At 65.0% G+C, this 12,502-nt stretch overlaps 2 protein-coding genes, 1 long non-coding RNA gene and 1 other non-coding gene across 4 annotated transcripts; 1 reads left to right on the forward strand and 3 right to left on the reverse strand.

The window, feature by feature from the left end:
• Window positions 1–737: 737 nt before the first annotated feature.
• On the reverse strand, window positions 738–5,948 carry PNPLA2 (patatin like phospholipase domain containing 2). The gene is made up of 9 exons (XM_059151933.1): window positions 5,632–5,948; window positions 3,617–3,849; window positions 3,460–3,525; window positions 2,858–3,067; window positions 2,463–2,523; window positions 2,194–2,358; window positions 1,899–2,031; window positions 1,558–1,680; window positions 738–1,468 (listed from the first exon to the last, which is right to left on the reverse strand). The coding sequence occupies exons 1-9, from the start codon at window positions 5,816–5,818 to the stop codon at window positions 1,198–1,200; spliced, it is 1,449 nt and encodes a 482-aa protein (XP_059007916.1). The 5' UTR covers window positions 5,819–5,948; the 3' UTR covers window positions 738–1,197.
• A 665-nt stretch (window positions 5,949–6,613) lies between these two features.
• On the forward strand, window positions 6,614–8,342 carry LOC131818112 (uncharacterized). Its single transcript, XR_009348702.1, has 2 exons — window positions 6,614–6,943; window positions 7,301–8,342. It is a non-coding gene; the product is annotated as an uncharacterized LOC131818112 (long non-coding RNA).
• A 1,705-nt stretch (window positions 8,343–10,047) lies between these two features.
• On the reverse strand, window positions 10,048–11,897 carry RPLP2 (ribosomal protein lateral stalk subunit P2). The gene is made up of 5 exons (XM_059152196.1): window positions 11,763–11,897; window positions 11,424–11,547; window positions 10,970–11,018; window positions 10,246–10,344; window positions 10,048–10,171 (listed from the first exon to the last, which is right to left on the reverse strand). The coding sequence occupies exons 2-5, from the start codon at window positions 11,544–11,546 to the stop codon at window positions 10,095–10,097; spliced, it is 348 nt and encodes a 115-aa protein (XP_059008179.1). The 5' UTR covers window position 11,547; window positions 11,763–11,897; the 3' UTR covers window positions 10,048–10,094.
• Window positions 10,807–10,937, reverse strand: LOC131823026 (small nucleolar RNA SNORA52). Its single transcript, XR_009350475.1, has one exon. It is a non-coding gene; the product is annotated as a small nucleolar RNA SNORA52 (small nucleolar RNA).
• Window positions 11,898–12,502: the final 605 nt, after the last annotated feature.

Raw genomic sequence — 12,502 nt, forward strand, 5'->3', positions numbered from 1 at the left:
AGACAGCCAGCCAGTCAGTCACCCGGCTCTGCTCCAAAGCCCCTCAGCCATGGGCCCTTTTGGTCCCCAGAAAGAGCTGGAACCTCTCAGGCTGTCCCAAGCAGAGGACACTTTCAGGAAACTGTGTCTCCCACAGAACAAGGTCCAGCCTCCTGGGGGTGGGGGGGTCAGACCTCACCTTGCCTAACATTCCATACCCCTCCTATGTATTGGCTGGAGACTGCACACCCTGGATGGTGGGGAGGTGGCGGGGGACCAAGAAGGTGTGTATGCTGGCCAGTGAGCTTTGCCACGGCAAGGGGGGAGGCCCAGGGAGCAGGTGGACCAAAAGTGGAGCAGGTCCCCTGTCTCCTAGGTCCACCCGTGCTCAGCTCCATAGCCATCCAACCCTGAGATCAACCTCCCCCGACACCTGCGTCACCATGGAGTGGAGATGCAGACGCCACCTTTTGTAAACATTTCTTGGTTTTTATTTAGCAAGGGTCGTGGTCCCGGTATTTCTGCCGGCTGTTGTAAAGCTGTGCCCAAAGGCCAGCAGACCTCAGGACAAGGCAGACCTCAGCCTTGGCCAGAGAAGTGGGCCAGAAGCCAAAAGGTACACAGGGGCCTTTAGGGGAAGGCCTCGGGCCTGGCTGGCAGGACCAGACGCCGAGCCCCAGCAGAGCAGGGCCCCGGAAGGCCCGATCTGGAGGAGAGACGAGCGCCGGGGAGTCACACACAAGTGAAGGAGGCAGGGCTGGGCCGTGGCATTTATTACATCCGCTTTGGTGAAAATAAATAATTCTTCACACACGTTCTTCGGCAAAACACGACAAAAGAGGAGGCAGTAGCAGGTACAAAGTTCTCAGGAGTAATACTGCGCGGACTGCGGGGCACCTGCGGGTGCGGCCCCGCCCTCCTCCCCACTTCTGGGGCGGGGCCTGAGGGGGAGACTAAGGCACAGGTGAGGGGAGGGCTGCTCTGGACCCATCCCCACTCGGCGCAGCGCGGGAGTGGCTGGCGGAGGGGGCTGACAGCCAGTCTCCTCCTAGCAGCTGTGAGGGGCCCCATCTCCTTACGCCTGCAGGGGGAGTAGAGAGAGGCCCGGGAGTGGGGCGGGGAGCTCAGCCCGCCCCAGGGCCCCGCCTCACGGGGCAGGGAAGCTGGGGGAGCCCCCCCGCCCTCCGCACCGGGACCCCAGGGGGCTCGGGAAGGCTTTCAGCAAGGGGGCAAGGTGGGTGGGAGCTGTGGGGGCGTGGGGGCGTGGCTGGCGGGGGCACGCATGCGCAGGGCATCCGGCGGGAAGGCCACGTTGGTGCAGAAAAGGCCCAGGAGCAGCTGGCGCTGGCACTCCTCCCACTTTGCCAGCGCGTCCCCCAGCGACAGGCTGTTGCGCATCCAGCTGGGCAGCGCCTCACTGTAGGTGGCGCAGGACAGCGGCACAGAGGGCAGCGACCGGGCGCGGCGCAGCTCCACCTGCTCCGACAGGCTGCAGGGGGAGGGATGGAGGGCAGGAGCAGTGAGCGGAGGCCACTGCGCTTTGGGCCCCAGGTAAACCCAGCAGGGAGCAGGGCTCACCTGGAGGGCAGGTGGCTTCCCAGCTTCCTCTTGGCGCGCATCACCAGGTACTGGCAGAGGCTGCCCGTCTGCTCCTTCATCCACCGGATGTCCTCGGGGACGTCGGGGAGCCACTCCAGCAAGCTGCGCGGGATGGGAGGCATGGCCTCAGGGTCTGCGGCTCAGCCCCGACCCGCATGCCCATTCTTCCCCGCCAGTGCCCCAGCTTCTGGAAACCTTGACATGGCATCTCTGCAGCCTCCCCCAACCAGTGGCCTTTACTCCAGGGCGCCTACCACTCATGGAGGACCCCAGAGTTCGGTCCTCAGTGCTCTGAGCCCCAAACCCCCTAGTCCCCTCACCGGATGGTGAAGGACACGGCACTCTCCAGCGGCAGAGTGTAGGGCACCATCATGGCTGTGGCCAAACGCACAGGCAACATGTTGGAGAAGGTGGTCAGCAGGTCCTTGGGCTCTATGCAGGCCTCCAGCAGGGCTGGGGGTGGGACGCAGGAGGGCAGCTGACCTCGGGCTGGCGAGGCCTGGACCCCTCTGCGCCACAGCTTCCCCCACCCGGAAGCTCCCTGCCCGCCCCACCTCCACACACCTTCATCCCCCAAGCCAAGGGCCCCCAGCCCCCCTCATTGCCTCCACACACCTTCATTGAGCCGTGAAGGCAGATGGTCCAGGATGTGATCCTCCCGGGACGGCTGTCCGTGGCCGTCTGCTGGGGCCACCTGGGTGTCCTCCACATCGTTGTCCTTGAGAGGAGGGTTGTGTGCAGGGGGCAGCGCCAGCAGGGGGTTGGGTCGGTTCAGGAGGCCTGGGTGGGGCCCCCCAGACAGATGATCAGCCCCACAGGCCAGACAACAGTGCGGAGCCACCACCCCAGCCCACCCACGGCCCCTGCTAGGGGCACCCACGCACCATTGCGCCTCAGGAACCGCAGGCCATCTCTGTAGCCCTGCTTGCACATCTCTCGCAGCACCTGAGGCAGCAGGGTGGTCAGTTAGAGCAGGCAGCTGCCCTGGCCGGCCCCCTGGAGGCCCTGGCACTCCTCCCCTCTACCAAGCGAACTCAGATCCAGGCCCGACAGGCTGCCCCAGGGGACAGGCCGAACGGCCACAGCTCTCGACCTAAGAAGCCGCGGCTGTGTGGACCTGGCCCCGGCCCCGGGAGACACCATCTGGCACCTCGCTCCCAGAAGCTAGGTGAAGAGTGGCCCTGCACACCCGGCCTCCTGGGCACAGGCCTCACTCACCCCAGGCTAGGGCAGACCCCCCCAGGCTAGGGTGGTCTCACGGTGTGTGCCGCAGACTCACCCCAGGCTCCGGTGGGAACAAGGCCTTGGACAGGCGGTACAAATTACGCAGGTTGAACTGGATGCTGGTGTTGGTGACCCGGAGCTCATGGATGTTGGTGGAGCTGTCCTGCGGGCAGATGTCACTCTCCCCCGAAAAGGGGGACACGGTGATGGTGTTCTTGAGCTCATAGAGTGGCAGGTTGTCTGAGATGCCGCCATCGACATAGCGCTGCCACCAGGACACATGGTCACACGGGGCGGGGGCCCAAGGCCCAAGCTAGCTAGCCCCCTGGGCCACCCGGGGCCCCACCCGGTGGCTACTTCCTTTGTGCCTTTCACCCACTGGGCGCTGGGCATTGGCCACAGGCCTGCCCGGCCGCTGGGCGGATGGCTAGAGCATGGGGGGGCGGGTAGCGACAGCCACCGGAAGTATGTCTCCCTGAGCCCTGCCTGCTGTTGGGCAACTCGGGGAAGTGAGGCAACAGGCCGTGGGAGGAGCAAGGGGCTGCGGGAGAGGGGTACGGCTGGCCCCATGGCCTTCCTCTTCCCCACTGCCTCGTCCCACTGCTCTCACAGTGGCCAACTCTTGTCACCCGAAACGTGCCGCCGAGGGATACTCACTACGCCCTGGAGGGAGGGAGGGATGAGGCCACAGTACACGGGGATGAAGGTGCTGCAGACATTGGCCTGTGCGGCAGGGACAGACGGACAGAGAGGGGTGGTGAGCAGAGGCCTGGGGTTCATAGAGCACCCCCAATGCAGCCCCAGCAGGGCCCACCTGGATGAGCTCGTCCTTGGAGCTGAACCGGGATATAATGACGTTCTCGCCATCAGAGACACGGGTCAGGGAGATGCCCAGGCGCCCACTGGCACGCTCGTGGCTGTCAGCAGGCAGGGTCTTCACCAGGCAGCCACGGATAGTCTTTACCAGGTTGAAGGAGGGGTGCAGTGGACCCAGGAACCGCTTCCGGGCTTCCTTAGACACCTCGATGATGTTGGCACCTGCCTCGCCTGGGTCAGCAGGGCCAAGGGTCAAGGGTCAGGGGCCACAGGGGCCAGCCCTCCGGGCTTAGCACCCCCATGGGGCCATGGCATCTCCATGTACCCTGGAGAATTCCCAGTGTCCAGCACGGGGCCTGGACCACAACCGGGACTTTTGTTAGCTGCCCCTGGAGAGACAGAGGCAGGTCACCACCCAGGGAGGGCTGACAGCCGCAGCCAAGGCCTGCCCTCTGCCCGGTGTTTCCCAACTTCTTGGCCTGATCCATGAGTCACTCACTAAGCCTGGCCTGGCCTAGCCCCCAGCCTGGGAAGGGGGAAAGCAGAGATTCAACCCTGACCAGCCTTAGCCTTCACCCACTTGGCCAGATCCAGATCCAGGCCTGAGGGCATGAGGCTGGAAAGAGTGGGGTCCCACCACCCCTGAGAAAGCCCGATTGTGACCCACTGCAGCTCCTACCAAGACTCTCTTTGGAAGCCCCTGGTGCTGGCCTCACACCAGGGCATTGCAGGGGCCCAGGAGTGGTCACAGAATTGGTGGGCCTTGGGGAGGAGCTGCAGATTGCACTGTCCTGGTCAGAAGAGGGGCCAGAACCTGCCATGCTGTGGGGACTGCAGCTCCCCAAGGCCACTCATGAGTAACAGCCTTCTCGGGCGGGCGTGGGAGGAAGAGGTGCTACGGGAGGCAGGTGTGTCCTGAGGCCAGTGTGGATGTACAACAGAACCCCTGGCCTGAAGGCTTCTGAGGGAGGGAGGGGCAGGGCCATGGAGGGGAACCCCCAGCTCCCAAGGATGGAGAGCTGTGCTCCTTCCGCGCCACCTCCCCCAGGGCAAAGGTCATGGGAAGGGGGCAGGGGTGAGCCCTGGTCAGGCTCCTGCTGGGCAAGGCATTTGAGAACCTGATGACGCTCTGTCACCTTGGCTGCCCTAATAGGCTGGGGGCTGGGCACTATTCCCAGGACTCCCTGAGTACTCAGTGTGCCGTAAACAGCAGCAGCGAGCGCCTGCCGGAAGTGTGTGTGAGCGGAGGAGCCCATCCCAGTGCACACAGACCTCTGCCGTCCCGCCCACCGGGCTGGAGAGCTCAGAAGCACCTCCCACCCCAGGGAGTGGGCAAAAAAAACAGCCGTTGACCACACTTGAGGACCCAGGGCCACAGTGGGTGGTGTGCAAGGAGGCACAGGAGTGAGGAGGGTTTGCCATGCCGGGCCTGAGCCCTAGGACTTTTCTTCCAGATCCCCTGGGAGGCACCAGGCCACAGGACCCAAACGCTCTTAAGTGGCCACCGTCATAAGGGCCCCGGGGACATGGCAGCCTGGAACAGCCCAGCCCCAGGACACGGTGACCGCTGGCATCCAGTCCACTGCCGGGCTCCGGGGTGGGGAGGCCCCTCCCCCGGCTCTCACGGTCTCGCCCACGAGTTACTTTCTCTTCCCGGTGAAATACCCCTGCGGCACCTGTCAGCCCCTCCAGCCTTTGCGCCCGGAGCCTCGGTCCCGGAGGCGCGCACGGTCGCACCCCAATCCCTGGACGCTTCCGAGCAAAACAAACCAGGCCCCGCCCCCCAGGCCCGCTCCCGGGATCGGATCTTCGGCAGGGGTCCTGGGCACGGGCAGAGACCCCTCCTCACCGCACCGCGGCCGGCCAGCTTCCCCAGCGGAGGGACGGGGGGTGCGGGGAGCCACTCTCCGCTCTCGAAGAGCATCCGCCCGGCCTCGGTGAGCCCCCCCGCCCCGTCCGGCCTCCGCTCGCCCAGGCAGGACCCCCGCCGGCCCCCCGCCCGGCCCCGCTCACCCAGGCAGGCTCCGGTGACCAGCGCCGTGGCCGTGAGCGCCCCGGCCGAGGCGCCGTAGATGTGCGTGGCGTTGGCCACCAGGAAGGGCGCGTGCTCGCGGAGGCAGGAGGCCACGCCGACGTGGTAGACGCCCAGGAAGCCGCAGCCCGCGAACGAGATGTTCCACGTCGCCTCCTTGGGGAACATCGCTGCGGCCCGCCGGGCTCCGGGGCTCGCCGCGCCCCGCGCGCTCCCGCTCGCTCTGGGGGTCCGGGCCGGCCCCGCGACCGCTCCTGCTTTAGGTCCCCGCCGGCCGAGGCGGAGACGCTGCGCGGGGCGGCGGCGGCCGCGGGGCTTTTAGTGGGGGCGGGCGGGGGCGGGGCCGGCACGCGCGGCCCAATCGGGGCGCGCGGGGAACGGCCGCGCCCTCCGGGGGCCCTGGAGCCCCGCCCCCGGCCCCGAGACCCAGTGCCCGGCCTGCGGGGGCAGCGCGAGTGGACACTCGGGGGCCTGGGGTTGTGGGGAGGGGCGAGCTCGGGCCTGGGACGCCTGGAGTCTGGGGGCACGAGAGCCTCGTACCAGTCTGGATACTTGCGGGGCGAGGGCCACTGGTGTCCGGGCCGCCGCCGCCCCCTTCCTCTGCAGTCTGTCTACAACAGCTGCTTGGGACACTGAGGACCCCAGGGCCGGGACCCCCTGGACCGACTGACTCATCCACAGACTGACCCATAAATATCTGGGGGCGGATGCAAACCACACACAACTTTCAGAGCTAACACCAGTGCCCCAGAGCCCAACCTGGCTCAAGCCCCCGCCGCCTGCCGCCGCTGCCCCTTCGCAGCTGTGAACTAATCTGGGTTTACTTCATTCGGGGTGTGGGGTCTACTTGGGTAGGACGCCGGCCCCGCCCCGCCTCCGCTCAGTGCCCCACCAGGTGGAGCACTCCAGTGATGTCACCCTCCCGCCCCTTTTCCGCATTTTTCTCTTTGACTACAGGTAGGGCAGGCATAGGCTGGCTTGCTTCCAGGAGCCGGCCTGAGCCTCACCCCACCTCCCAAACAAGGGGCTGGTCTGTGCTGGGGTGGTGGGATGCCCCTGTTTCCCCAGGCAGGAGCTTGGCTGAAGACCCAGCCGGTGCCAGGGCTGTGGAGGTCTGGGATCGGCCTCCTACTCAGGCCCAGGCTGAGAACCCAGAGTAGGGCCTCCTCCCCGGGACAGGGCCATCTGGGTCATGCTGTCCATCCCTCAGCCTCTGTCCTGTCGACCACCCGTACTTGGCACCGACAGTGTGCCTGGCAGAGGGACCCACACAGGAGAGAGCAGTTGAGCAAGGTCAATCCAGACAGAGCTCTAACTGGAGGGTGGAGGTGGGGAGACATTGTTTACATAAGCTCAGAATGAAGGCTGAGCAGGGATGGAGTGTGCGGGCAGTTAACCCAGGAGGGACACAGGGCTGCCTCGGCTGTGCCATGCCGAGGTGCTGGGGAGGGGAGCCAGGCCTGGGTACTGGGAGAGAGGAAAGCAGGGGGTATCTAAGTAAATTTGACCTAGACATGAGTGCTCTATAGTTTCGAGAGTACAGATCCGTTGCTGCTCTGGTTGGGTTTATTCCTAGGTATCTTATGGTTTTTGGTGTAATTGTAAATGGGAATGGTTCCTTAGTCTCTCTTTCTTCTGTCTGATTGTTAGCGTACAGAAATGCAATTGATGTTTATAGCAGCAACGTCCGCAACAGTCTACCTGTGGAAGAGCCCCAGTGTCCCCAGACAGACCAGTGGATAAAGAGGATGTGGTCTGTATATGCACCATGGACTGTTCTGCAGACATCAGAACATGAAGTCTTGCCATTTACAGCGACGTGGATGGAACTGCAGGGTTATGCGGAGCCAAATAACTCGGTCAGAGAAAGACCATGATCATATGACATCACTTGTGTGTGGAATTTCAGAAATGAAACAAAGTTGCACAGGGGAAGGAAGGGAAAATAAAACAAGGCGAGATCAGAGAGGAGAGGAGCCACAAGACTCTTACCTCTAAGAAACAAACTGAGGGATGTTGGAGGGGAATAGGATGGGGGGGGTGGGGTAACTGGGTAATTAAGGACACCTGGTGGAATGAGCACTGGGTGGTATATGCAACTGACAAACCATCACCTCTACCTCTGAAACTAACGATTCGCTATATGTTAATTAACTGAATTTATTTTACTTTTTTTTTTTAAAGATTTTATTTAGTTATTTGACAGACAGAGATCACAAGTAGGCAGAGAGGCAGGCAGAGAGAAGGGGAAGCAGGCTCCCCGCCGAGCAGAGAGGCCAATGCGGGGCTCGATCCCAGGACCCTGGGATCATGACCTGAGCCGAAGGCAGAGGCTTTAACCCACTGAGCCACCCAGGCGCCCCCATTTTACTTTTTAAACATATTTTATTTATTTGAGACAGACAACATGAGAGAGAGAGCACCAGTGGTGGGGAGGGCCAGAGGTAGAGGGAGAAACAGACTTCTTGCTGAGCAGAGAGCCAGAGGCAGGGCTCCATCCCAGGACCCGGGGATCGTAACCTGAGCCAAAGGCAGAGGCTTCATGGACTGAGCCCCCCAGTCGCCCTTAATTAATTGGATTGAATTCAAATAAAATAAAATGTTAAAAACAAACCCCCAAATAATTGTATCCTCAAAAAAACCTGAAATTTCAAAAACAACTAGAAAGATAAATAAATTCGACCTAGACAAACTTGACCTTCTGTTTTACGTGGGGATCCCATCCCCCAGGTGCTTTGGCTGCATGGAGAGTCCAGAGTATGGCCCACACCAGGATGATCAGGGCCCTACTACTGAGCCCCTGGGGCTGCTGCCAGCAGCCACACCGGGGCAGGTGTGGCACGGCAGGGATGAAGGCCAGTCTCCAGGCTGCCCTGGAAGTCCAGGGGCTCACCAGGGTGGCCACCAAGAGGGGAGCTGTGTGGTGCAGGCCCAGCCAGGGACATAAGAAGGTCCTCCCTGACCTGTTCCAAGAAGCCAGGGTCCAGGCCCTTCCTGCTCCTTAGGGACTGGGGCCTGGAAGGGTGGCGCTGCCCCAGTGCAGGGAGACCTCTGCCCCTATTTCCACACCAGGGTTGAGCTGTTTCGGGTACACAGCCCTCCTCCAGGCTCCTGGGAGCGTCTGCTCTGCAGCAGGAACACAACGGCACTTCCAGGAAGCCTGGCTGGGGGCGGGAGATGGGCCTCCCCTTCTCCCAGCCAGTGTGGACAAGCAGCCCTGGTGTCTGCTGAGTAATCATTCCGGCGGGTGCTCCCCTTCCCTTGCCGCCCTCTGACCACACAGGGCCCTTTCACTTCAAGGTCTGCCCGTGGGCTCAGGGTCCTCTCCTCCGGGAGCCCTCTAGCTGAACCTGGAGCCCTATCCTCTGGCCACCTGTGTCCTTGGGCATCCACACCCCCCACACCCCCCTCGTCAGTGTCTTGCAGCTCGTGTTGCTGAGAACCTGGCAATGACGCTCCCTTCTCCCTCTGGGCCCGTGTCCTACCCACCAGAGGATCTCGGGGCTTCTTTCCCACATCCCACGCACACGCCTGCGCCGCAGGCCCCTTCCCCAGGTTTTGGCCCCCTACCCAAGGGAGACCCTCCACCCCCCAGCTATCCCTGGTTACACTTGTGCTGTGCTCTCGCCCTGCAGAACAGCTCACCAGCGGCAGGTCCTTTCTCAGAGCTGAGGCACACACCACATGCCGGCCCAAAAGTTCCACTGTGGGAAGCAGGGTCTCCTGAGTGGGCTGGCATTGCTGGGCAGAGGACCCAAGGCCCAGGATGGTGGCTGGATGGGCAGCGGGAGGAACTCCGTCCCCCATTCTGGCCAGAGTTGGGCAGCAGAGGCCCTGGCAGGCCTGCCCTGGAAGGAGTTCATGGCCATGTGGCCCAACATCACTCCCTACAAGCCACTTCCACATCGGCCCCGGCCAACAGATGGCTGGGTCACTCAGAGGACCTATGGGACTGAGCAGCTCAAAGATTAAAGCAGAGCTCGAACACGAACTGGACCCAGCCCTGCAGGAAAACCTCAGGATCCCGCGGGCACCACCACCACCCTGCCCTCCTCTCGACTAACTGAAGAATGCTGTCACCAGTCCCAGGGGAACTGCTGGCCTCCACCAGCCAGAGCCACCTTGGGGCAGTGACCACCCAGGGCTGTTATTTTAAGTTTTCTAGGATGTCCCCCTGAAAGCTTCACTTGGGAAGGCCCTGGCTGTCCTCAGTAGCCAGGACTGTGCCCGAGAAGGCGCATGTCCCCCCTCCCAGGTACTCATTCCACATGAGCTTCTCCTCTGCAGGGACTCCACCTCAGCAGGGGAAGCTCTGGTTTCTCCTGCCATGAAAGCCCACGCACCCGCCCTGCACCAAGGCCACACTCTGACAAAACGCTCCCAAGCCACTCCACGGATACACAAAAAGGGTTTTATTTGCCAGCGGATGGGGGTGAACAGGAACCTAATCGAACAAGCCGAACCCCATGTCGTCATCCGACTCCTCCGACTCCTCCTTCTTCTCGTCTTTCTTTTCCTCAGCTGTGGGCAGAAGGGGGGCAGTGAGCAAGGCCCGCAGTGCTCCCAGTGGAGACCCCACCCGATCCTCCACTCACCCGCGGCAGGGGCGGCGCCAGCAGCCGGAGCGGCAGATCCCGGGGCGGCAGAGACGGCAACGGCCCCACCAGCAGGAACACTGGCCAGCTTGCCGATCCCTACGGAAATCAGGGAAGGTAAGAGCAGAGCAGGCACTCGGCCTGCGGGCTCCTCGCGACAGTCTGTGGAGTGTATGAGGGCCCCTCGCCAAGCGCCGGAGTCACCAGCTCCTCTGTTCTCCCAACACCCCCGGCCCCTTCCCGTTCCCCATGTGGAAACTCGGCTTCCGTGAATGCCCCCCACTGAGCCACAGCATCCCACCACGGTTTCAACCCGGCAGGAACGGCGTCTGCGGGCCCGTCCAGGTCCTCCTCCGGGAGCTCAGACAGGGCTGCCCCCGGGGACGCGGTCGTCCCAACGGTACAGCCTCCACACTCTCCCGTCGGCTCAGCCCTGTCCCCAGCACAGGGGGGCAGGGCCCGTGGTCACCCCAGGCAACAGCCCCAGTTTGTGCTCCAAGCCCCTCCCGGAGAGCACACGCCGCCCCCCCCCCCCCCACAGCCGCGCCGCGCCGCCGCCAGGGCTGTGCAGAAGCGCCCCCGGCGCAGGCCCAGGGCAGCGGGCCGCCTCTGGGCGGGGCTTCTGGGGTACTCTGGTCCACAAGCGAAACCCGGCCGGCCACGGGCGGGCCCGCGGGCATGAGGATGGACCCTGACAACGAAAGCCGGCCGCAGGCGCTCTCACCCTGGGCGATGACGTCTTCCAGGTTCTTCCCGTTCAGCTCACTGATGACCTACAATGACCACAACCGGCCGTTACCGGAGACTCCCTTCCACGCCGCCTGCCTTCACGGCGCCTTCTCCGGCCGGGGCGGGGCTGGCCGCAGGGGCGCGCCGGGCGAAGACGCCCCGAAGCCTGCCGGCCCGCCGGTCCGGCGCGGAGGTTCCCCCCGCACGTGGCTTCTCCGAAGACGCGCTGCAAGGGGGAGCCGGGCACGCCCGCGACTCCCCGCGACGGGACAGCGGAGCAGCTGGACTTCACCCCCCTCGCGGAGGGAGTCCGTAAGGCCGGCGCCCTAGCTCGCCCCGAAGCAGGCCGGACCCCGCCTCGGGACCCCGCGCGCACGCGGCCACCCCCGGCTGCGCTTCCCCCGGGGCAGGCCCGCGGCGGGGACGCCGGAGCCGAGCGGCGCGGCTACCTTGTTGAGCCGGTCGTCATCCGCCTCGATGCCCACGCTGTCCAGGATCTTCTTGATGTCCTTGGCGCTGGGGGAGGCGTTGCCCCCGAGGGCGGCCAGCAGGTAGGAGGCGACGTAGCGCATCCTGACGCGGAAGGAGAGCACAGGCGGCCTTACCCGGAGGCCTCCCGCCCCGGCCCCGGCCCCGACCCCGGCCCCGACCCCGGCCGCGACCCCGGCCGCGCGCGCTCCGGCCGCCGCCTCCCGCCAAGCCCCGGCCGGCGCTCCCCCCCGCCTGCCTCCCGCGGCCCCCCACAGCCCCCCAGGCCGGCCCGTGCCCCGGCCCAGCCGCCCACTGACTCGGCGGGGAGAGGCCTCACGCGTGCGACCTCGGCGGCGTCAGGGACGGAAAGGAAGGCGCCTGCGTGGGGGGCGGGGGTAATCCAGTACCCAGAAGCCCCCGGGACACGCGCGCCGCGCCGAGCGGGCGCCTCCGAGTGACGTCACGCGGCGCCCCGGCCGCGGGGACTGGAGCCTTCGCGCCGCGCTGTCTGGCCGCCTCCGCCCGCGAACTCCAAGCCCCAGGATGCACTGCTGCCGGAAGTGCGGGCGCGCCGCCTGTGCGGGTGCACGTGGCCGGCCCTCCCGGCTGGCGGCCGGCGGGGTCCGCGGGGACCGGGCCGTGCGCAGCCGTGAGGTGCGGAGCGGCGCGGCCTGGGCCCGACGGCTGCTCCCCTGCGGGGTCGCGCGGGCTCCGAACTGACCTCCGCGCGGCCGACGCCAGCGGGTGCCACACATTCTTGCTCGGTGCCCGGGAGCCCGCGGCAGGCTTTCGCGCGGGGGGCGAGCAGGCCCGGCCCTGCTACCTCGCAGCACGGGTTCCAGAGCGAGGACACCCGAAAGTGGACAACCGAGGCCGACCCGGGCCGACCGACCCCCGGAGGGAAGATGTGCGGCGAGCACCCGGCAGAAGGGTGGGGCCCCGCGGCGGCTGCCGATGGCGGCCCGAGGGGGGCTGTCACTAGCTGGGAAGCTGCGGGGGTCGCGCACCGAGCACTGGGGTGCTCGTGCAGGCCGCCCCCTTCCTGGGGGTGTCGCCG

Source organism: Mustela lutreola, chromosome 1 (genome assembly GCF_030435805.1).
Source record: "Mustela lutreola isolate mMusLut2 chromosome 1, mMusLut2.pri, whole genome shotgun sequence".
In the NCBI taxonomy this organism is placed as follows: domain Eukaryota; kingdom Metazoa; phylum Chordata; class Mammalia; order Carnivora; family Mustelidae; genus Mustela; species Mustela lutreola.